The sequence below is a fragment of the Odontesthes bonariensis genome, chromosome 4 (assembly GCF_027942865.1).
Source record: "Odontesthes bonariensis isolate fOdoBon6 chromosome 4, fOdoBon6.hap1, whole genome shotgun sequence".
In the NCBI taxonomy this organism is placed as follows: domain Eukaryota; kingdom Metazoa; phylum Chordata; class Actinopteri; order Atheriniformes; family Atherinopsidae; genus Odontesthes; species Odontesthes bonariensis.
Window position 1 is genome coordinate 30,053,088 of NC_134509.1, and position 21,982 is coordinate 30,075,069.

Here is a 21,982-nt window from a genome sequence, read left to right on the forward strand (position 1 = left end):
GTCCTGTAATAACCATATGAGGGACTCAATAATGGCTTCAACTGTCAAAGACGGCCATTGTTGAAGATTATGTGACCCCCAATTTTTTTTCTCCTTCTGTTAACAGAAAAACTATGATGAAGCAGATGAAGACTGCAAACATGGTGAGTAGCAATTCAAACGTGTTTTCTTTACAATCACATTGTCTTTGTGCTCTTTCCAAAAGGGCTTTGGGTTGCATTGCCCCAAACAAGCTGTACCTTGTCTTTATTTATTGAAAAAGAAAGTCGCTGAAGGGATCTCTTAGGTTGGTAAATCGATGAGGGGCAAGTGATGGGTGTGTGGGGGAAAAACTTTACAAGCCAGGATTCATTCACCTACTTTGCACATTGTGCCATGTTAATGTACAGAGGCGTCAAATTTGATCCGCAAGGGAGATAGTGACTGAGAGAACGAGCTCGCCTCAGGCTTGCTCACACATCACGGAACTCTCCTCTTAAACCAACCGTTTGAAGGAAGAGATATTTTTTGAGCCATTGAGACACAACAGAGGCTTCTGAAACTATTCAAGCCTGCTGTATATGGTTAGAACACACATCTGTCTTGATGAAATGGATGTCTTGAATTTGGGTCCATCTGCTGTGCAAAGTGTATGTTGTGTCTATTGTTATCGTTGTCATGGCTTCAAGTCAGAGGTGCGAGAAGAAGCCCAAACAGCAGTTGTTGTTTTTAACCCAAAGGCTTGATGTCAAGAGTCAATGTTTGGCTTTGGATGGGATGTGTAAATGTATACTCACTTTGCGTCTTTATTCTTTCTTTGAGACTTAAAATCAGTTGATTCTCCTCTGACCTGTTATCTCTGTTTTCTTCATTCTGTCGCAGTTCTTGCAGAAGAAATTGCACGAGGCGATGGTTCACTACAGGCGAGTTTGCACTCCATGCTTTTGGATGGCAGCCTGCAAGAAGTGGCCAGCATCCTCTCTAAAGCCTTGTATGGAGAGCAAATGGTATGATAAATATACATTGTATGCAAACTATGCATTTATGTTTTCGGGCTGCGCATTGACGGTAATTAAATGTGAAAGCAAGAATGTTATGGCTGTTCAGGATCAGATTAGAAATAAGGGTTTTCTGTCATCATGGTAAGATTTATTTAGTTTAGGCTCACCAGCTACTGTTTTTATGGGACGTGTATAAAAATGCTGATGCAAATATCACTTCACCGGCCATTTCAGAAGAACTTTTACCCTAATCCCTGATCAGGGACATTTTTGTCCACTTGGGGTGTACTTTCTCCTCTAATTTCACACTGTAGATAGTGATACTCATCATATTTGTCCCCTTCTAAAAATGATCCCCAAAATACCATATGTTAATATTTTTTTCCACTTTTTTTTTCAGAAACCTTTTCTTCCACTTCAGTTCTGATCATAACCACCAAGTTTTCAATTATTTTCAAAAAATTAACCCTTTAAATACTAGTGTATATGAGGTAAACACCAATTTCTGTTAAAAAAACACACACAAAAACTGCTGTATTTTCAATGTATGCAGTGCAAAGTGAAATATTCTATGGGGGATTATTAGGTCTGGGATATGTCATTGATGAGCTACAACATCAGTTTTTAACAGCTTTTTAGTTTTTCTGCAATGGCAGATTACAGAAACGGCTCCCATAGACATCCATTATAATGAATACAGCATTAGACTGGCACACGCGCACACACACACAGAAACCTGTTTGACCCCAGTGATGTTATGAGGTCGTCAGACTGAGAAATAGTTTGGGTTTCTTTGAGGTAACATAATAAAATAATGTAGGTGTCTTTAAGGTAACATGATGAAAGCACCCTCGTTTGTCAACGACGGCTCCACCAGCATGAGAATACGAGAGCTGTGCACATTTCTCATTCTCCTGATTCACCTCAAAGAAGGAAGGTTGGAAGGAATGGCACAAAAATTCAGCGTTGCCCAAGCCGTGGAGGAAGTCCTCAGACGAGGGGACAGCGACTCTCTCTATTCATCCTCCTCTGATGACTCCTCAGATGAAGAATGGGAACTCACCCTCCCTCCAGCAGTTCTGATTATAACAGCACGGAGGATGAAGCTGATGAGACTGCTGGCTTGGATATTCTGTAGGTGTCAAGAAATGGCAAGAAATCCTGGTCTGACAACCATGCCAACACCCTCCGATACCTGCCTGCGCTCGCCCTGGACCTACCACGTACGCATGCACCCGCATAACCGATTTGAAGTCCATCTGGGATCTTTTTTTTTAGGGCCCCGACCGATATGGTTTTTTCAGGGCCGATACCGATAATTATGGAAATGGGAGGCCGATAACCGATATTTGCAACCGATAAATAGAAACAGTATTCACGATAAATTAAAAATAGCACACACTGACACAAACTTTCATATCCATTAAGTCTTTTTAATTGTAAAAATGAAGTGCAGGGAGGGAGCTGCCAGCAGCATTTTTAAAATAAAGCCAAGCATAACTTAGAATAAAACGGGAAATAAAATAATAATATAAATACATAATTATCAATAAAAAAATAAATCACTCCCTGCTATGAGAATACTTGTATATGCTATTTTTATATTAATAAGTAATAGAAAATGACTGACTGAGAAGATGAAATGAAATGAAAATGACTGAGAAGTAAAAATCAAGTGTAGGGAGCTGCTTATAGCATTTTTAAACGGTAAAATAAACATAAACATCCCTGTACAACTTTACAATGAACCATCTGAGTCGCGTCGCGTACGGCTTCATGAAGTTGTTCACCTAACACCATGGTTGTTAGCGCAAGCCTGCTAGCTACTTGGTGGTGGTGTGACAGCCTGTCTGGCTACCCGTAACAAGATGTTACTCCAGATGTTTGAAACGCATCGACTGGCCAAAACTTAATTCTATTAAAGTTAATTAAGAGGGACATTACGACCAATCACCGTTGGTTCTAACGTGCTGGGTAACCAGTTGTTACGGAACAAGATAGGCTCTCACACCAGCAGGCTACCAAGTAGCTAGCAGGCTTGCACTAACAAATGGTTAGTCTCAGCAACAAACACAAACACGTTTTATTTGGTCTTCATTGACCATGGCTTTCAGTCCACCTTTCGTGTAGAACTATAGACACGTTCACGTTTCCATGTGGGGGTTTAAAAATGACTGTACACTGCTGAGACTGCTTTATGGACAGCCGTTTCAGTGAGGAGTATTCGCTGTCATTCTGGTTATCCTTACGTGAGCTAAAGCTTTGCGTCGTTACACAGATCAAACGGACCATTTTCACTAGTTGTATACATTAATAAAGACGTTGTGGTGCCGTGCTTTTGCAACGTTGGTGTGTTTGTGACTTATTGCAGGGGATAAGGCTTCGTATATGCTTACTTTGAAGGGAGTTTGTTCTCTCTGCTTCAAGTAGTACTGCCACCACCGTGGCCCCACCCGCACCGCAGCCGCCTTGAAACCGTTCGCAGCCTTGCGTGTTGATTGGTTGTATTCCGTGTGCCAAACAAATCAGATGCTGTGACGGGCGAGGCAATGCTCATGAACTCAAAGTGGCGAGAGCAGAAGACGCGTTCAGAACCAAACGGCTGCAAAATTGGTTGTGAAAATTATATAAACTTATCGGTAGAAATTTATGGAAAGTATGGCCGATGCCGATATCCCCAAAATGCTAAATATCGGCCCGCTATATCGGTGGGGCCGATAATCGATCGGGCCTTACTTTTTTTGACCGATGAGCTGATGGAGCTAATCATTCAATTCACCAACCTGGAAGGCAGACACACCACAGAGGCCCAGAGGGACACCAACAAAGGAGAGCTGCAGGCATTCCTCGGCTGCTCATCCTCGCCGGGGTACATCACTCAGGAGGTGAGAGCACCCTCAGTCTGTGGGATGCACTGGATGGGCCATTTTCAGGCAAACCATGGCACGTACAAGATTTGAATCCCTTGTATCAAAGCTGCGGTTTGATGACCGGCTGACACAACCCCATCGACAGCGACAAGGCAAACTGGCTCCGATTGCAGCTCTCTGGGAGAAGTGGGAGAGCTGACTCGCCCGCTTCTTCACCCCGGGCAAATAAGTCTGCATCGAAGAGCAGCTGGTGGCCTTTCGGGGTCGCTGCACGTTTCGGCAGTATATCCCCAGCAAACCCCCAAAATATGGCATCAAAGTGTGGGTTGCCTGTGACGTGCGCAGCTCATAGCCTGTCAAAGACGTCTAAGAAATGAATGTTTCAGTTTCTAGCTGCAATTGAAATTCAGTTGTACATCGGCCGTTTTACCGATGAAGGGTTTGGGAGTGGCGAGCTTTAGACGCTGTATTACAATTTATCGGCCTACGTCGTGGGCTAATAAGCTAAATTGCTATCTTCAAGTTTTGGAGTGAAAATCTGCTCAAATGAAAACTCGCCATGGTTGGGACCATTAGAAGGACTAAGCCTGAGCTTCCCCCAGTCCATCTGCAGGCGAGCCACAGACCTGTGCGCTCCTCAACATTTGCCTTCACTGCAACACACACTGCAGTGTCATATGTGCCGAAGAGGTGGAAAATGTTCTCCTCCTCAGCACAGCACACAGGGACCCAGTGGTCAGCGAGGATGAGCACCGAAAACCCCAAATAATCCTGGACTGCGTGTGTGTGTGTGTGTGTGTACCAGAGACTAATGCTATATTCATTATAATGGATGTCTATGGGAGCCGTTTCTGTAATCTGCCATTGCAGAAAAACTAAAAAGCTGTTAAAAACTGATGTTGTAGCTCATCAATGACATATCCCAGACCTAATAATCCCCCATAGAATATTTCACTTTGCACTACATACATTGAAAATACAGCAGTTTTTGTGTGTGTTTTTTTTTAACAGAAATTGGTGTTTACCTCATATACACTAGTATTTAAAGGGTTAATTTTTTTAAAATAATTGAAAACTTGGTGGTTATGATCAGAACTGAAGTGGAAGAAAAGATTTCTGGAAAAAAAAAAGTTGAAAAAAATATTAACATATGGTATTTTGGGGATCATTTTAGAAGGGGACAAAAAGGGCCCTTTTCAGAAATTAAGGAATTTTTTAAATCGGGCATAACAAAAAAATTAAAAATCCCTAGAAATCGATGTTGTTGCAAATCTTTGACATATCCCAGACCATAATTACCCCTACTCAATAATTCCACTTTTCATTCCATATTTTGAAAATACCGGCACCTAAAGGCTTAAAATTTGGGCTAAAAAGTTCAAATTAGCATCCCAAGGGTTAATTTTTTAAAAAATAATTGAAAACTTGGTAGTTATGATTAGAACTGAAGTGGAATAAAAGGTTTATGGAAAAAAAAATTGAAAAAAAATATTAATATATGATGTTTTTAGGTCATTTTAAAAGGGGACAAAAATGTCCCTTTTCAGAAATTAAGGAGGTTTTTTTTTACTACACATTGAAAAATTGCATATGACGTGTGTTTGAAATTCAGTGATCTGAGCTTTTTGGCGTTGTTGGATTCCAAGTAGTTGTACAATGGAGCAATTTTTAGGAGCTGTTAAAGACAACTTTGTAGTAAAAATAATAGAATTTACAACGGGCAGACTTTTATAGCACATAAAGCAAAATGTTTAGTAAAAATGGAATGCAAAAAGTATGACCGTTACTTCCAAGTACTGAACGTATTTATTGTGGTTATGCTTTAATGAAGAGCCTTTTCCCACCTTCACAGAATGGCATCGTTACAAAGGACCTGACCAGACTAAAAATGCTCTTCTCTGAAATAGAGGTAAGTGTCTGAGTTTATGGATCGAGGCTGTTCAGCTTGCTTTTGTGCTTGCTGCCCTCCTGTTTAGGCCTTTCAGCATTTTCTTGGTGTTTAGAAATAATTGTATCGTACTTACAAGGTTTGACTCATAAGATTATTTTTTTAAGGCCAGATTTTAACCATAACTTCATTATTTTGCCTGCCTTATTTTTGAATTTATTAATTTTTCTTGTTTTTCCTTTTATGGAAATGTAGTAGCCAGACTGCTTGTTTGCAGCTAAAGTACTAGTTTACATAATATTAATAATAATCTTCTGCATCCACCACCACCCACCCCTACCTGCTCCATCTCATGCCAGGCTATAAATAGAGAGATGGCACCAGAATACACAGACGACCTGGACGGAGGTGAGTAAATCTGTACCAGGAGTTCAATATTTCTTTTTAACCTTTATTTATGTGCAGTCGATCTCATTTCTGTGAATTTTTGTGCGTTGTTAAGTCAGTTGGCATCTTGATTAATATTATGATTGTTATGCCAATATCATTTTGCTCTTGTTGACCACTTTACTTGTGATTTGACAGAGGTCCAAGATGGCTGGCAGTTCCGGCCTCCTCCCAGAGGAGTCACCAGCAGCGAGGAGTACACCCTCTGTAAAAGGTCAAATAAATCATCTTGTACTTTGAACACAAAAGTAAACAATGAAGAATTTGGTATCAGGGCAGTTAATGTCTTTTTTGGTTTATATACGGTTTGATTTGATTTTTGAAGTGACTGATATACAGTAGGTAATATCATAAAAGATTGTTATTCACTGAGGGTTGTAATATAACTCGCTGCAACATCACTGTAATCCTGGGCGAGACCCCATTTATTGGATCGAAATGTTTCATCAAACGATAATAGTGGTCTGGCTAAACACCTTTTTATTGATTTGCAGGGACCCTTCCATTAAAAAGACAAGTTTGCTCAAACCATGCCAGCAGAATACACATTCAGGCCTGAACTGTTATCTTAGGGAATGTCACATATCGAGAATATGATAAAGGATAACTTCTCTGCCTAAAATCACTCGTTACTACATTCCGGAAATGCAGCACATTTGGCTTTAGCCCTTTTTTTTTTTAACTTTCAAAGGTGCATTCATTTTTGTGGTGAGGTCTTCATCCATTCCTACAATGATATCCATTTCTATGTAATTGTTGATGGACTGTTCTTGCTGATTCAATCTGAGCACGTTCTGCTGTCACATCAGCAGTCACACAAAGACGAATTGTTTTTAGTTTTTCTTACCATATTACATCAATTTGCAAGAGAAAAATGTTTCCAGCCAGTTTCTGACCTTGCAGTCCCACCATTTGCACACGAACCCTCGTTTTTATACATTTAGATTTTTTTTCCTTTTCTTTCCATGTTGGAATTAATTTATACCAACTGGGCCAGTGTGACATGAGCATAGAAACCGGTGACGGCGTATAACAATAAATGTAAAAATTTTGTCCTGTAGGTACTTGGAGCAGGGCCTGTGTCGGTACGGGGCCCAGTGTACATCTGCTCATTCCCAGGAGGAACTGATGGAATGGCAGAAGCGTTATGCTTCACGACTCATTCGTCTCAAACAGCAGCAGGAGAGCAAACACTTCACAGAAAACTACATGGAAACCCTCATAGAAAAGTGGATGAACTCCCTTTCCCCAGAGAAAGTGGTGAGTGGCTGTGGGGTGTATGCAGGCACAAGTAACTCGATAGAAAACAGCAAAATACTGTAGAAAAGTGAGAATTCACTTTCTTCCAAGTTCTGTTTGGGATTTTGATCAACTCTGTGTATAACACGAAGAAGCTGAGACACTGAGGGTCCTTTCTTAAGCCTAGTTCACGCTACGCTAGGTTTTTGAAGACGTAGACAAATGACCCACATCTGACGCAAGTCAGTGGTTTGTTGGGTCCTCATCAATCACGATGTGTGACAGTTTGAAAGACGCGATATGAGAACTGACTGGCATGCAGTAACGCTCCAGAGCCTAGCATCTTTAATGGTTTCACAGGGTTGGCAGGGGAGTAGTTGTGAGTGAACTGTCAGGAGGAAACAACAGCCAATGAGAGCACAAGAGACCTGATAACGGGTGACACGACAGGACAAAACTTGGAAAAGTCAAATAAATAACGTACAACACGACAGAGAGCATGGTGAGGACTACCCATGGTCTAACCAGGAAACTTTGTTTAAATGATGGCTCCAACACTCATGCTTACCTGATGTTTCCACTGTGTGACAGCATGACAGACTTGGAACTCGTTGGGGAAAACCTTGTTTTCAACTTTGTTTTCAAACCTTGTTTTCAACAACTAAAGAGGTTAAGTAAAACGTCTTGTAGTGTGTGACCCCCTGCCACAGAAAGCCCTGAACACAAGAGGAGCATGTTGTCGTGTGTCCATTCGAACAATCTGATGACTCTGAAAATCTTGTATTCCGAACGTGTATCTCACTGAGTTCCATCAGTGTGTTAAGTCTTTCTTTCCGTTGCTCCTCTTTCTCTCAATACCAGACTTAAGTTTTTTTTATTTGAACCATCAAACATTGTGATACTGAAGTCCTGTTATTCTGGATTTCTGATGTTAGCTCAACTTCTGCTGTTTACCTTAGCACACATTTTTAAGCTATTAGTAGCCTTTTTGACTTATGTTTGAGCTATTTCCCAGTGTTTTGGTTCTTTAAACTAATGTCTGCAGTCTTGTAGTAGATGATTGATCAATTCCATTACATCAGCTCATAAGGCATGCGGTGCACCACACAACAACTTTTATACTCTGCGGTGTCCAAAAAAGGCATCCTAAAGTAAAAGTGCAGCACGCACGGCAGATTTTCGTAACTGCCAAGAAACATAAACTTTGAAAACTGTCCAGTTAGACCACAAACTAGCTAAATTCTCTGAGCTGAAGATGAAGCAGTGTCTTATCTTCAGATTAGATCGTCTTCCACAGCAAAACTGTTATTGTACTACAAGGATAGTTACCAAATGACTAATTAGCATATCAGTACAGATATGCTGTATCAACTACTGTACCACTGATAACATATCACATATTTCCCTCACACGAATCGCACATTTTGTCTCAACAATATATCACCGAAGCTGTGGGAGTCTGAATCTGTCCCATCCAGGGATAATAGTAGAGGTTTAATTTTTTTTTTTTTTTTTTTTTTTTTTTTTTTTTTTTTTAAATGTAAATGTATTTATTTATTGTGCCGGACCACTTGCAGCCCTGTACCAAATGCCTCCAGCCTGTTGCCAGTATTTGGGCCATGTCACCCCGCTCTATGCTGAAAGTCTGTGGTCTTACGGGCAGGGTCGTCTTGAATCCTGTCTCTACTACATAATTGATTCCAGAAAATCCTGATCACGTAGATCATGTAGAAAAGTTGTTTGAAGGTCTAACACCACAATTAAACAATATTCTTTCTTTTTTTTCTGATTTTCCCAAATCTGTCATCTTTTCTTGTTTACATTTAGCAGGGTTTTACTCGCAGTGTTTTCAGAATTACAGGATATTAAAGGACATAAAGAAACCTTTTTTTATTCACAACAGTTTTATCTTCATAGCACACAGTTTGTGACACATAATGTTGCCATGTTTTTGTTCTATTGACCACTGTACTTGGCTTCTACACGTATTTGACTTACTTTCCTTAAATTTAGATATGAATGGAGAGAAGCACTTAAAGTTTCTTACTCGCTTTTTTTTTTTTTTTTTGTCCTTCCAGCTAAGTGACAGTTTAGAAGGAGTGAATGTAGAGACCAGCTCCAGCCTCTCTGTTACAGTCGCCTCCAAAAAATCGTCCCACTCCTGGATCTTCTCCTTGTTGTGCAAGGTAGGATGATGCATTATCAACTGTCAGTGAGAAAAGACAATTCGGCCAAGTTTTTACTGAATGGTTGTCAGTGCTGCTTGAATCTGTTTATAAAAAAACAACAACAAAAAAAGAAGCTTTATCGTCATTATGCTCTTTCTTTAGCCGGCTAGAAAGCTGTACCGCATCGCTCTGCTCTATGATGCCCATCGGCCACACTTCTTCATCACAGGCGTGTCGGCTGGCGATCGGCTTCAAGCCGTTCCCAAAGCGTGCCAAGAGTGGACTTCAGGAGAGGAAACAGCAGGTTTGTATGGACTCATATTGTTAAACATCCCCCTGTCTTTTTTTTTTTTAAATATGTTTTTACTGCTTCTGTCACCAAATATTAATGGTGTGATGGTGCTGATAAACGGTTAAAGGTTACACAGGCTTTTTAAACACAATTATTATTTGACATTTCATTTTAAAACCGATGGAGAGGTATATACGTAGAGATACTGTCTCTGTTTCTAGAGACAAATTTGGTAATGATATAGTATTAGTCCTGTTATAGATTGTGTCAAAATGGGTAGCAAATGCAGCAACTACTCATTAAACTGTGCAGGGCGGTGTGACACATCGACTTTATCATTTCAAACAGTATTTTTATATCGGTGTAGTTTACTGTAATGTTCAGCTGGAGGAGGCGCACGTGTGCTCACTTTCTGTTTGATCATTTCCCATTTCTGAATGTTACTGACAGCTGTTGTGTGTGTGCGTGGGGATTTTTATCTTCTGACTTTTTAGTTTTAAAATCAGCAACTGCTCATTAATACATAATGATCTTAATTTGATGCATTTCAGCTTTTATTTCAGACTCTGTTTGACAACAGAATCAAACATTAAGTAATGTAGCCTTGTTTATATGACATTTAAACCACACACTTTTGTGTAATGCCTGATGAATTTTCCTTATTTTGCTTTGGTCTTTTCCCATATCTTTTTTTTAATTAATGTTCAAGTGATGACTTTCTCTCTTTTTAAACAACGGATTGAGGATTTTAATGTACTCCACTGTGGTGTTTTCACAGTGGCAGTAGACAATGGCCTTGATCACTGTGTCTACAAGGTGGCAGTTGGCTTCAGCACAGAGATCTTTGGGACCTTCAGACAGACCATTGTCTTTGACTTTGGTTCAGAGCCTGTGCTGATGCAGCGAATCATGGTGGATGCTGCTTCCATTGAAGGTATGATTAAAGAAACTCTGGAGCTCTGAAAATGAGTGCATATTGAATAATAAAAATGAATAGCATTATGTAACCATCAAGAAGTGACGGGAATGAAAGCTTCGGCCTGTTCACTTGTGCCTTGTTCTCCAGACTTAGAACATCTGATGGCAGCCAGGCAGCAGCTGTTGATGACTGCGAAGCGCTGGGATCCTTCATGTAAAACAATCGTAGAATTCACCCCCAACGAGTCGATGGGTGAACTGGAGCGTAGCCTCCTTGCTCGATACCAGATACCTCTGTCGGCCGACCAGCTCTTCACCCAGTCAGTTCTGGACAAGACTCTGACCAAAGACAACTACCAGGCCCGGCTGCATGACCTGCTCTACATAGAAGAGATTGCACAATATAAGGAAGTTAGCAAGTGAGTAGTTGGATGTTCAAGGTGTATCAAGGGTTGACCGATTGTTATTATTACCTAGCAATTAGTGGGACATAACCCTGAGCCCTTAGTAGTAAAGATGACCTTAATAAATCAGCTATTTTGTTGGTGATGCAGGAGGTTCTACCTCCATCACACGGGAGCGCATCTGCTCACTGTGGCAACTCCACAGGCGTATCTTCTGTTTCCCAGATGACTCGTATCCTGTTTTTTAACCAAGAGTAATGTGCTTTTTGTGAGATGTTGCAGCTGGTGTTTCTGTATAAAGACAGTGAGCTGCACTCTATTACAATTTTGGCCACTTTTTCTTTTGTTCAGGGCAGCTTTTTTTTGTACCGCCTCTAAGCAGCTGATTCAGTTTTATCATTCATAAAATCAGTTGAAGTTATTAACTCAGACTTAACCACTATCACATTCAGCATCCAAACCCAGAAATCCATAATGTCCGACACTTAGACGTGCAAGTGTTCACTGTGATGAAAAGTCTCCCACCACAAGGTGTCAGACTTGACTCTCCTAAGTTTGCTGTGTGAGAGAGGGGAGTGTTTCTAACTGATACACAGCTTCTCTAAGAATTGGCACTGGTTATACAAGGTTTGAACTGAGGAAAAGCGCTTTTCTTTGTCCAGAACAAACACTGATGTCTGCCTGAAAAAAAGATGAGGCCAAATTCACCTGCTGCTCCACTAGTTTAATTGAGTAAGCTGTTACTCCACAGTCGCTACAAAAAGTACTGTAGCCCCTCCTTTAGCTCAGTAAAAATCTCTTCAATGAGTTTTGTGTTATCACTCATGGTGTCCTTTGTCTCCGTAAGAAACTAAATATCAAATATCTTTCTGTTGTCACTTTCAGCATGAAATGTGTTTTAATCTCCACAATTACCATTACCAATGCATAATTTCTCTGCTTGTGTTGCTTTACATGGGTGATTGAGTTTGAGGTGGTTTCCTACAAAGTATGAATTCTTCTGGATCACTGCAAGCAGTCATAGCTTCTTCCACTTCTGATATTAAACTCACCTTAAAATGAAGCATTATTTTAATTATTCTGAATAATTTAGTAACTATGTTTGTATCTAGCTTCAGCGTGATCTCTCTTTTTGTTGTCTTGTATAAGAGGGTAGGAGGCATCTGTTCATTATCTAAAATGAGCTTGGGGAGAGAGTTTGTATTTTTTGAGAGTGTGTATGGATACAGGTCGTTTAGGCCGCAGTCGTTTAGGCCCCCCTGCAGTCGTTTTTGTCCGACAGAGGAGTCGTTTAGGCCAGGCTACCTGAGCAGCTGAAATCTTTATTACTGTACATTCGTTATTATAAGATATAAGTCGGCTCTACTGGTCTGTCTGGGTAGCCTACATAACTATGGTAAATTATTTAATAACCAACTTTAGTGTGGAAACGTTTTTTTTATTTAATAAATGGTGATTTATAAATTCATAAAATTGTGGAAATTTATCATCCGCATTGCCAAATTCATTGGACAATAATGCTGTATAATACAAATTCGGTTAGCTTAACAATGCTAAATCGCGATCATGCTAACGAGCAGAAACGGACATTTTAAAGAGTGCAAATACACACCAGGAGCAAGAAAACACTATCAGAAAGGTAAGTAACATGTACACATTCATTTCACATCAGTATGAACATAACTTACATCGTCAGTGACTGCCGCACCGGTGTAAACATGTCGAGTGGTGAACGTGAAGAAAGGAAGAGAAACTGCACAAACCGTCTTCAAAATAAAACGCCCACTTCAAATAATAACGAATGTACAATAATAAAGATTTCAACTGCTCAGGTAGCCTGGCCTAAACGACTCCTATGTTGGCCTAAACGACTGGGGGCCTAAACGACTGCGGCCTAAACGACCTGCTCCCGTGTGTATTCGAAGGTTTCCCTTTCAGAGACTCTAGCCTTAAAGGCTCCTTTGGTTGTAACACTACTGGTTTTCAAATGGATACAGAATGTATTCACTCATCTGCACATGTCAATCATTAATCAGAATTCATCTTGAATATTTCTTCTTATTTCATCATTTTAAAACCGCAGGGAGGGAATCTTAAACAGTTCTTCAGTTAGTATTAGCATAACTATTGTCCATGTTTGTCCACCAGGTTTAACATCAAGGTGAACTTGCAGCTGGTCACTAGCTTTATGCTAACTGGCATTTCTGTTGGAGCCAAGTATGCTCAGAATGGACAGCTTTTTGCACGCTTCAGACTCACAGAAACACTTTCTGAGGTAACTATACTTTTTGCTCTTAAGATAATAAGAATTTCATTCTTTTGATGTCACTTAAAGTACAAATGAATGTGCTCGCTCGCTCTGCTAAACTCCATTTTTCTTATGCCAGGACACACTGGCTGGACGGCTAGTGATGACAAAGGTAAATTCAGTGCTGGTGTTACCATTGGGCCGTGACGGGGTCATGTGCCAGCCGCCTCCTGGCGTCAAAGAGCGCGTTTATGAGGCTGTGATTGAGGAGAAGACCAAGGATTACATCTTCCTCAGGATCTGCAAGGACTGCTGTGATGAGCTGGGGCTGCTGCCTGACAGAGAATTGCAGGTATGGGTGCAGCCTACTGAACCAGGTGGTACTTTCTTTCTGCCGTCACCACCAGGTGTGTAATAAGACTTCAGAAAAAGGATGTGAAATTATCTCATTTAATACAAGCACTTTTTGGCACACTCTCAGATGTTTGTTAGGCAACTCTTCACAGGTTTTATAACCAAAACTTAAGACACACACTCACATTAAGAGATTACAGAGGTTTCCAGGGAGACTTCAGTGAGCTTGTGGATCAATGTCAGCATGGCACTGTTTGCTGGAGCTCTCTTTAGAAGGACCCATCCCCATTGGCAGCTTCAGCTTGATAGTTTTTCTCCCCTCCAGCCTGAATGTTGACAGAAAAACAAGGTGCTATGTTAAAGCTATGGTAGGTAATCCTAGAGAGCTAGCAAGAGAGCTAGCAAGATTTGAAAGTGTCCCCTCCTCTAAGCTCCACCCCCCCCCCCTCCCCATTCCGTCATCGCTTCATCCAAAGCCGGTAGAACCGCGCGTGCACATGGAGCAGGGAGCCGGCAGAGGGGGGCGTAGGCAGAAAGCAGAGGCATCTGATTGGTTTTTTGTAGGCGACCAAGTCCCGCTGATCTCGGATTGGTCAGCTTTTTCTCAGTCCTGCAGCTGCCACAGAGGTCTGATTATTTTCGTCCCTTTTTCTAAATACATCTTGTATAGATTTCTCTCAGGATAGACGGGCCATTTCACCCAGTATTACAAAATGTGTTTCTGAACAGGATTACCAACCATGTCTTTAATGTTATCAAACAACTCTCGTTAGCCGCTTTCGGACTGTAGGAACCTTTGGCAGTTCTAATAACCTTTTAATCCGCGGGGCCGCTTTCTCCCGCATTCGGACATACAGGAACTCGGGGCCATCTCCCTTAGTTCCTATAACCATTTAGCTCCTTCTCGAGGTCGGGTCTTTTCATGGTTCTATAGAACACATCTGATGGAGGTGTTTGGTGGTAGGTAGCTACGCCCCATGTCATGCTGTCACGGCTGAAATGTTTCCTCATAGGACACAGACACAACCGGCGGGTGTTTAATAAGTTAAACTTACACTGGTCTCATTTGTCTGCGGCGCTCTGCTCTCCTTCCTTACTTCATGAAATGAAAAAGTATCGCCTGCGCTCCATCCTTCGTCTCCTGACTCTCTCTGTGAGCTCTTCCAGCCTCGATATTAGACGCCTGATGTGATCGTCCATGATTAATATCACCATCATGCAGACCATAAACACAGTGGCCTCCCCGCTCTCCATATTAGCTTCTTTGTTGTGTTTTTCTTCTCTCCTTACTTTTACCGAGTTTTGTTTTGTTGTTGAATGTGGCGCTAAACGGCTAACGTAACACGTCACTGACGCAGATGGCTGCGCGCGGCGCATCAGTCCCTATCAGGTCCCGACTCATGTGCGAATGCAGACTGAAACAGTTCCGCTGGGGAAGGACAGTTATCAGAACGAAATTCGAGTAGGACAGTTCTGATAACTGCGTTCTTAGATCGGCTCTGTCCGAAAGCGGCTATTGTGGGAGTATAATCTCCTTTTTCTCCCAGATCTGCTTCTCCTGTCTGCTTATGTGCTACAGTTCCATCTCATTTGTGGGTTTTAATTCAAAAAGAGACTTCAAGCATTCTTCCTCCTTTTGCAAATCTAAAACTCACTCTTCTCTTCTCTCTGTCATTTATTTTTCTTCCTAGCTTTCTTTTCCCCTCTTTTGAATCTGTTTTTTTTGTCTTCTTCTTTTTACCAATGCTCTGTGTTTTTCCTGATCCTTGTTTTTATTCCCAGCTGAAAGGCATCACATACTTTAAAGTATGCCTTTTTAGGAGCATTTGTTTCTCTTAAGATGACTTGACTGAGCATAAAAATGTCCTTATTTTGTGCACTTTGCGGAAAGCAGGAGATTAAAAATGAATGTAGATTGATGTTATGACTGAGTCGATTGTTCTTGCAGACATCAAGTTGAAAATGAACAATTTTTAATCTGTTCAACTGTGGAAAAGCCAGTGCAAAACGTGTAGTATACGGACTTCATTCAAGATTAATAAATCCCTCAAAAAGAGTTGGAAAGTCAAGTCTTGAAAGGTCATGAATGTCGAGCGCAACTGGCGAGATTGTGGTGTTGTAGAAGATAGAAAAAAAACAAAAAAACTTGAGCACTTACTCGTATTCGTATTTCAAATTATTTACAGATGTCGGCTTTAAAATGTGATGCATATTATGCATTATATATATTTCACTTTGATGAATATGCATTTTTCATGAATCTTGAAAGGAACATTTGATCAAGATCTAGACTAAAGAATGTTTTTGGTTGTATTGAAATATTGGCCATTGAAATGTAATGCTTATAACATACTACATCTGGATTGTAGATGGGTAGAGATCATTTAGTAGATAAATGAGCTCTTTTGTGTCGCCTCTCTCAGGTGGAGCTCCAGTTCCAGCTGAATAGGCTGCCACTATGTGAGATGCAGTATGCCCTGGATCGCATCAAAGATAACACCATCCTTTTCCCTGATGTTAGCCTGGTCCCCACCATCCCCTGGAGCCCCAACAGGTATGTATTCAGCCACGTGTGCAATTGCACATGCGTAAGCGGGGCGGTCCCACATACTACTTTCTGAGCTGTGGATACTCATTTATAGTTAACAACAAACATTTGCAACTTTGTCTGTCTGTCTGTCTGTTTCTGAATAACGATGCACATGTGTAAACTCATGGATGCTGCTGCTGCTACAGGCTGAACAGGGTAGATTTGACCCAAGGCCTGAAAAGTCCCTAAATCCACTGACGAAGTTGTTAATCAAGGTGAACTAAAGTAGGGCTGTTGCATGTATGCATATGTATTTTCTCTAACCAAATATCTTACACCAGCAACAAACTCTCTAAAGATACAAAAAAACAAAACTTAGCTGCATATTAAAGGGCACTGAAATCTGAGTTCTGTTTCATCTGACAGATATCTCTTATGAATTAGTCAAGCAAAATGAGATCTCATCAAGTTTTCCTTTTTTATGCAGCAAATAAGTTGCAAAATGAGCGGTTTTAATTCATTTGCCCCGTCGGACATCACACGTCCTACAATGTGACCTCGTTCAAACATGAACAAGGTCGATCTGTTGGAAATAATTAGTTTAGCCCGAAACTGAAGTGCATTTTTCTACAAAAAAATGCATTTGTACCATATTTCAGAAAACCAACCAGTGTTTTGATTTAAATTGTATTTTGAAAAACAATATTGGGTGCTCCCACACCTCTGCTTCTGCTTATTATTTAGTTTTGTTTTTCCAAATGGATCAATGAGAACCCTTCTCACATTTATATATTTGGAAAAAGTTTGCACCTAGCATCATACACACTTTTTTTTTTTTTTTTTTTTTTTTTTTTTTTTTTTTTTTTTTTTTTGCACATTAAATTCAGCTGATCCTAAAAATGGGTTTTGCACAGAAACTACTTTAATACCTACACATCGTATTATTTTGACAAACGCCATCACGAAGGGGACACGACCTCAATTCGAGAGTTGGGTGAATATCCCCCACCTTGCTGACTCTGGCCATTCAGAACTGCTTTCATCTCTCTTCAGCTTTACATATCTCTCTCCGAAGTTGGACAGGTAAGAGAAGCGAAGCAGTAATCTTTATTGACAAGAGCCAAAGGCAGATATAATCCCTCGTGCTTTTCTTGGCTTCGGCTTTATCTGGGCTCCAGAGAAGTATTCACGTCGACTTTTGTTTTAATTGGAGTTTGGATGAGGTTCATGAAATAGGAACCAAAGATTTATTTATTTATTTATTTATTTATTTATTTATTTATTTATTTATTTTGTATGGTGGTTGAGTAACTTTTACCATTGGTATACATGGGGATACAACTGTATTTGCAGTGCCTTTTAAAGCTGAATAAAAATAGCATTAAACCTCATCTTTGCAACTTATCAAGAGAGCCTTTTAGAAGTGTACTTCATACTTTTTCAGTATGAAGTTGTATCATAGCAAACAAGTGACAAAATAATAGTTGAAGAGTGAAATGTAAAGCCAGCTAGTTAGTGGACATGTTGTGCATACCTTTTTAAAGGTTTTTCACTCTAACAGTTAAGGTGATATTTAAGTTCAAGCGGTGCAGAGTTTGCTGGTGTACTGCCAGTCTGGATATGTGGAAACACGCCTATTGAAATGAATGGACTTTGTTCACTAGTTTGCGAACGAACAAGGAGTAATGTGGACACAAGGCGTAAAAATGTATGTGCAATGTTCCATACTTGTAACAACAAGAATGTGAAACAAAAGCCTGCCCTCGATACAGTCCTGGTAACCGGATCCATTGAAATCAGTCAGGGCCTCTGTCTGTTTGTGGAAGTATGATATATCGTATAGTCACTCCTTGTGTTGGCCATTTGAATTATTTGATTTGTTTATGAGTTATCAAAATCCATCCATCCATCCATCCATCCATCCATCCATTATCTTCCGCTTGTCCGGGGCTCGGGTCGCGGGGGCAGCAGCTTGAGCAGAGAAACCCAGACGTCCCTGTCCCCGGCCGCTTCCTCCAGCTCTTCTGGGGGGGGACCCCGAGGCGTTCCCAATCAAAATTGGGAAAAATCGTTATCCAAATCAAATTTATTTGTATAGCACATTTCAGGTACAAACAATTCAAAGTGCTTTACATAAAATAAAAGCATTGCAGCAGGGAGTGGAAGAAGCATTAAAAATATAAAGAGAAACAAATAAAATCATGTAAATGAATTTAAAAACAAGCAACATTCAAGATGAGTTAAAAGATACCGTGCAGATTTCATGCATAGACGCATGAGAAAAGAAATGTTTTTAACCTGGATTTAAAAATGTCTACATTTGGTGAAATTACTCACCTCGCTGAGCGTGACGTTTCATTTTTCTTAATAAACACACAGATATGCGTACATGTACAAATACACATACTGAGAAATCTCTTCACCCCGGCATGTCTCAGCTGGAGTTAAATCAGTTGCTGTTGGAGGATTTTTAGCCTCAGAAGACGCAGTCTTAATGAGGATTGTAATGCTAGGAGACAGACTCGCACGTGCAATAATGTACTGTGCAATAAGTCACTCATTCACAAATACATGCTTGTGATCGCACACTGAGGACGGGTATTATTCTATTCACTTGTAAAAGGAAATCATTTCGGGCCTCCACCTGCCAAGCCGAGCCAACTTTATTTATAAAGCACTTTAAAAACGGCAGGTACCGACCAAAGTGCTGAACACTAAGAATACAAAAAGCATTAAAAGACATGAAAATAAACCTAACAATATAAACACAATAAAACAATTCAAAATAAGATCAACATAAAAACAAGATAACAATAAAATGATAACAAAATCAACTCTCAAGCTCGGGTCAAAGGCCAATGAGAAGAGGTGGGTTTTAAGGAGAGATTAAAGAAAAAAAAAATCAAATCAGGAACTAATTACTAAACACTGCAGTCGGTCTGGAGTTGGTTGGTTTGTGCATATCAGTCTGGGGCAGCTGTAACGTGTACAGAGGAGGCAGTGAAGGTTTGAAGGCAGAGTTGGCTTTGGCACCAACTCCACATTCCTCCTTGTTTAACTGAATCAGCTGTTGTGCTCGTAGCGGTGTGCCAGGCTAACTAGGGGAAAGCCACATGCAAGCTTTTTTGCTGTATGAGAAAGATTGTGACGGTACGGGCCTTGATCATTAGAGCTTCCAAGGGGTGAGCTGAGGCCTGGAGTCTTCTCTGGATGAGAGGTTGGCACGATGAAGAGAGGCAGCAGTCTGCTTCTCTGAAAAGCCAATGAGAAGGAGAAAGAAAGAGAATGGATGAAGCAGCTGGAGTTTGGGTCTTGATGTGTTGTGGCTACCTGTGCAGAGGCAGCAGTGGGTGAAGTGACTTTTCTGAGTAAAATTTTGTTTTAACTCAACTAACTCGAACCTATGAGTGTGAAACCTGTTCTAACAAAAGTTGACCTGACCACCAGGCACCACATCATGTCTAGCTTATTGAAATTTGTGAATTTCACACCAGTAATCGGGTGCATAATGCAATAACCACAGAAAAAAAATAGGCATTCTCGGGTTATCCATATTGATGAATATGTTTACATTCACACTGTTCCAATGTATGAGGCAGTTAAGCAAAATGTTTGCATTTACCTTCTGAATAGTGTCATTTTCAGCCTCACCCTTTCCTTCTCGCTTTTCCTTCTATCCCACGTATTTCACAGGTCTTTGTGTTCATTCCACCAGTGTCTTGTGAACCCAATCATTTTCATGTGTAATATTCATGTAGATCGTCCTTTTAAACCTGTGTTTTTATGCCTTTCCTGCATTTACGTTCAAGACATGGGCTTTTCTCATTTTATCTGTTCCATTAAAAACCTGATAAGATCAACTAACCATTTCATAACTAATAATGCTTTCATCTTCCCTCTGCCCTCAGGCAGTGGGATGAGCAGCTGGATCCGCGTCTGAATGCTAAGCAGAAAGAGGCCATTCTTGCAATCACCACACCCGTTACTATCCAACTGCCCCCGATCCTCATCATTGGACCCTACGGTACCGGAAAGACCTTCACCTTGGCACAGGCTGTCAAGCACATCCTTCGCCAGGACAACAGCAGGTCTGTGGATATGATGTCTTCTTGTTTTTTTATTTATTTTTTTTATTTCAGGAGCTACTAAATAACTTTGGACCGCTGTTTGCTAATAGCAAGGAAAGCTGTCTTTTTGTGTACAAGTCCTCAGTCCCCTTCAGAATTCCTGTGGTGGTGTTGAGAGATGGGTGATTATTTTTTACCATGGTAATCTTTTATCATGTATCAAAGAATGCTGATCAATTCTGTCATAAATATTTGTGCTGAAGGATAGACATTTTACTCTCAACAAATGAGGTTTTTACTTCTAGACCATGGCGCTGTTTTGTTGTGGCACTGACGGAAAGAAGTTGTCTTTACATAGATCAACGTATCCCACTGAGATTTGGGGTATATTGTATTAAAATTTTAACTAGAATGGTTAAAAAAAATTAATAATAATTCGGCCCATATATTTATCATTACTATATATTTACATAAAAATCTGCCTTGTTAAACGGTGGTATAACTTGCTAGCAGTGGTGGCTTAAGGCTTAAATGCCTGGTACGGTAAGGGAGGTCAATTAAAAGGCACAGCAGAGGTGGCAGGGTTGCTGTGCTGTCGGTGACCTTGGTTGTAGCTTCAGGGCAGTGCTCGCCTTGGGTTTGACATTTAAAGATAAAGAAAACACAGCGCTCTGTGTGTGTGTTTGGGCTTCTGTTTGTGCTGAGTCGTGTGTGTTTAGCCCTGTGCATGTTCCATCTCTCGAAGGGAAAGTGTGCAGGTCATTTGGATGAATTTGTGTCATTTGTGGTTGATGCCCATGGTTAGTTTGATTACAATTCATTACCTCAGGAATGTGAATTCCAAGTGAACTCCGAGGCATTAAAGCGAGTCATGTCACTTCAGTGCCCCGCACAATATCGCATTTCAATAAAACACTGCAAGATTTCCCGCCCACCCTATAACTGGCTTTTTGTTTTCATTTGTGGGCCCCCACAGAGTGTGCAGTTTCCCACTGGAAATTCTGCAGTTTCATGAGTTGGAAGCAAAGCCGTAGAACACCAGCACAAAATTTTTCCCTGGTCTTCATGAAAAATGAATGCAATATCACAAACGGCATCCCCTAACAGAAGCTAAAATTTAGTTTTGCAGTAAGGGAGAGAGCAGGTTGTGTGTATGTAATGTTAAAGTGGGGGAAAAAGACCTTGAAAAATGTGTAATAATGTAATATTCATTTCTGACTCCACTCTCAATGCATTTGATATTCTGTAAATTAATTATAGATATTTTAAAAGGCAAGTAAAGGGGGGGGGGGTGAGCCCCTCGGTGTAGTACAAGATATTCTGTCGACCCTTCTAAGGTGTAGATGTCATTTTGTTCGGTGCTAAAGGCTTTCTCTGAAAGCTGTCAGAATGACGTTTTACTGGTGTTTGAATATTTGATTAGAAAAATGTGTTTGCCGTTTCACCTCGCGTTCACATAAGCTGCCGTCTACATTCTCTGCGTAACTGCTGTGTTTTGGTATTTGGCTGATATAAATTCCCCTAAAACATACAGTCAGGATTGCGACGTATGTTGCTTTTAAACCTGCATTTATTGT

General features: G+C 40.5%; 1 protein-coding gene across 2 annotated transcripts in view; it reads left to right on the forward strand.

Annotated features, from left to right (window-relative positions):
• Positions 1 to 21,982, forward strand: part of helz (helicase with zinc finger) — a 62,562-nt gene that overhangs the window by 7,812 nt on the left and 32,768 nt on the right. For both annotated transcript variants that reach the window (XM_075463885.1, XM_075463884.1), the window contains exons 3-16: positions 107 to 143; positions 862 to 986; positions 5,703 to 5,759; positions 6,098 to 6,146; positions 6,324 to 6,399; positions 7,247 to 7,445; positions 9,503 to 9,610; positions 9,755 to 9,896; positions 10,663 to 10,818; positions 10,951 to 11,221; positions 13,355 to 13,481; positions 13,594 to 13,806; positions 16,232 to 16,362; positions 20,247 to 20,426. In XM_075463885.1, coding sequence (XP_075320000.1) covers positions 107 to 143; positions 862 to 986; positions 5,703 to 5,759; positions 6,098 to 6,146; positions 6,324 to 6,399; positions 7,247 to 7,445; positions 9,503 to 9,610; positions 9,755 to 9,896; positions 10,663 to 10,818; positions 10,951 to 11,221; positions 13,355 to 13,481; positions 13,594 to 13,806; positions 16,232 to 16,362; positions 20,247 to 20,426 — 1,871 coding nt within the window. The remainder of the gene's footprint in view (positions 1 to 106; positions 144 to 861; positions 987 to 5,702; positions 5,760 to 6,097; positions 6,147 to 6,323; positions 6,400 to 7,246; positions 7,446 to 9,502; positions 9,611 to 9,754; positions 9,897 to 10,662; positions 10,819 to 10,950; positions 11,222 to 13,354; positions 13,482 to 13,593; positions 13,807 to 16,231; positions 16,363 to 20,246; positions 20,427 to 21,982) is intronic.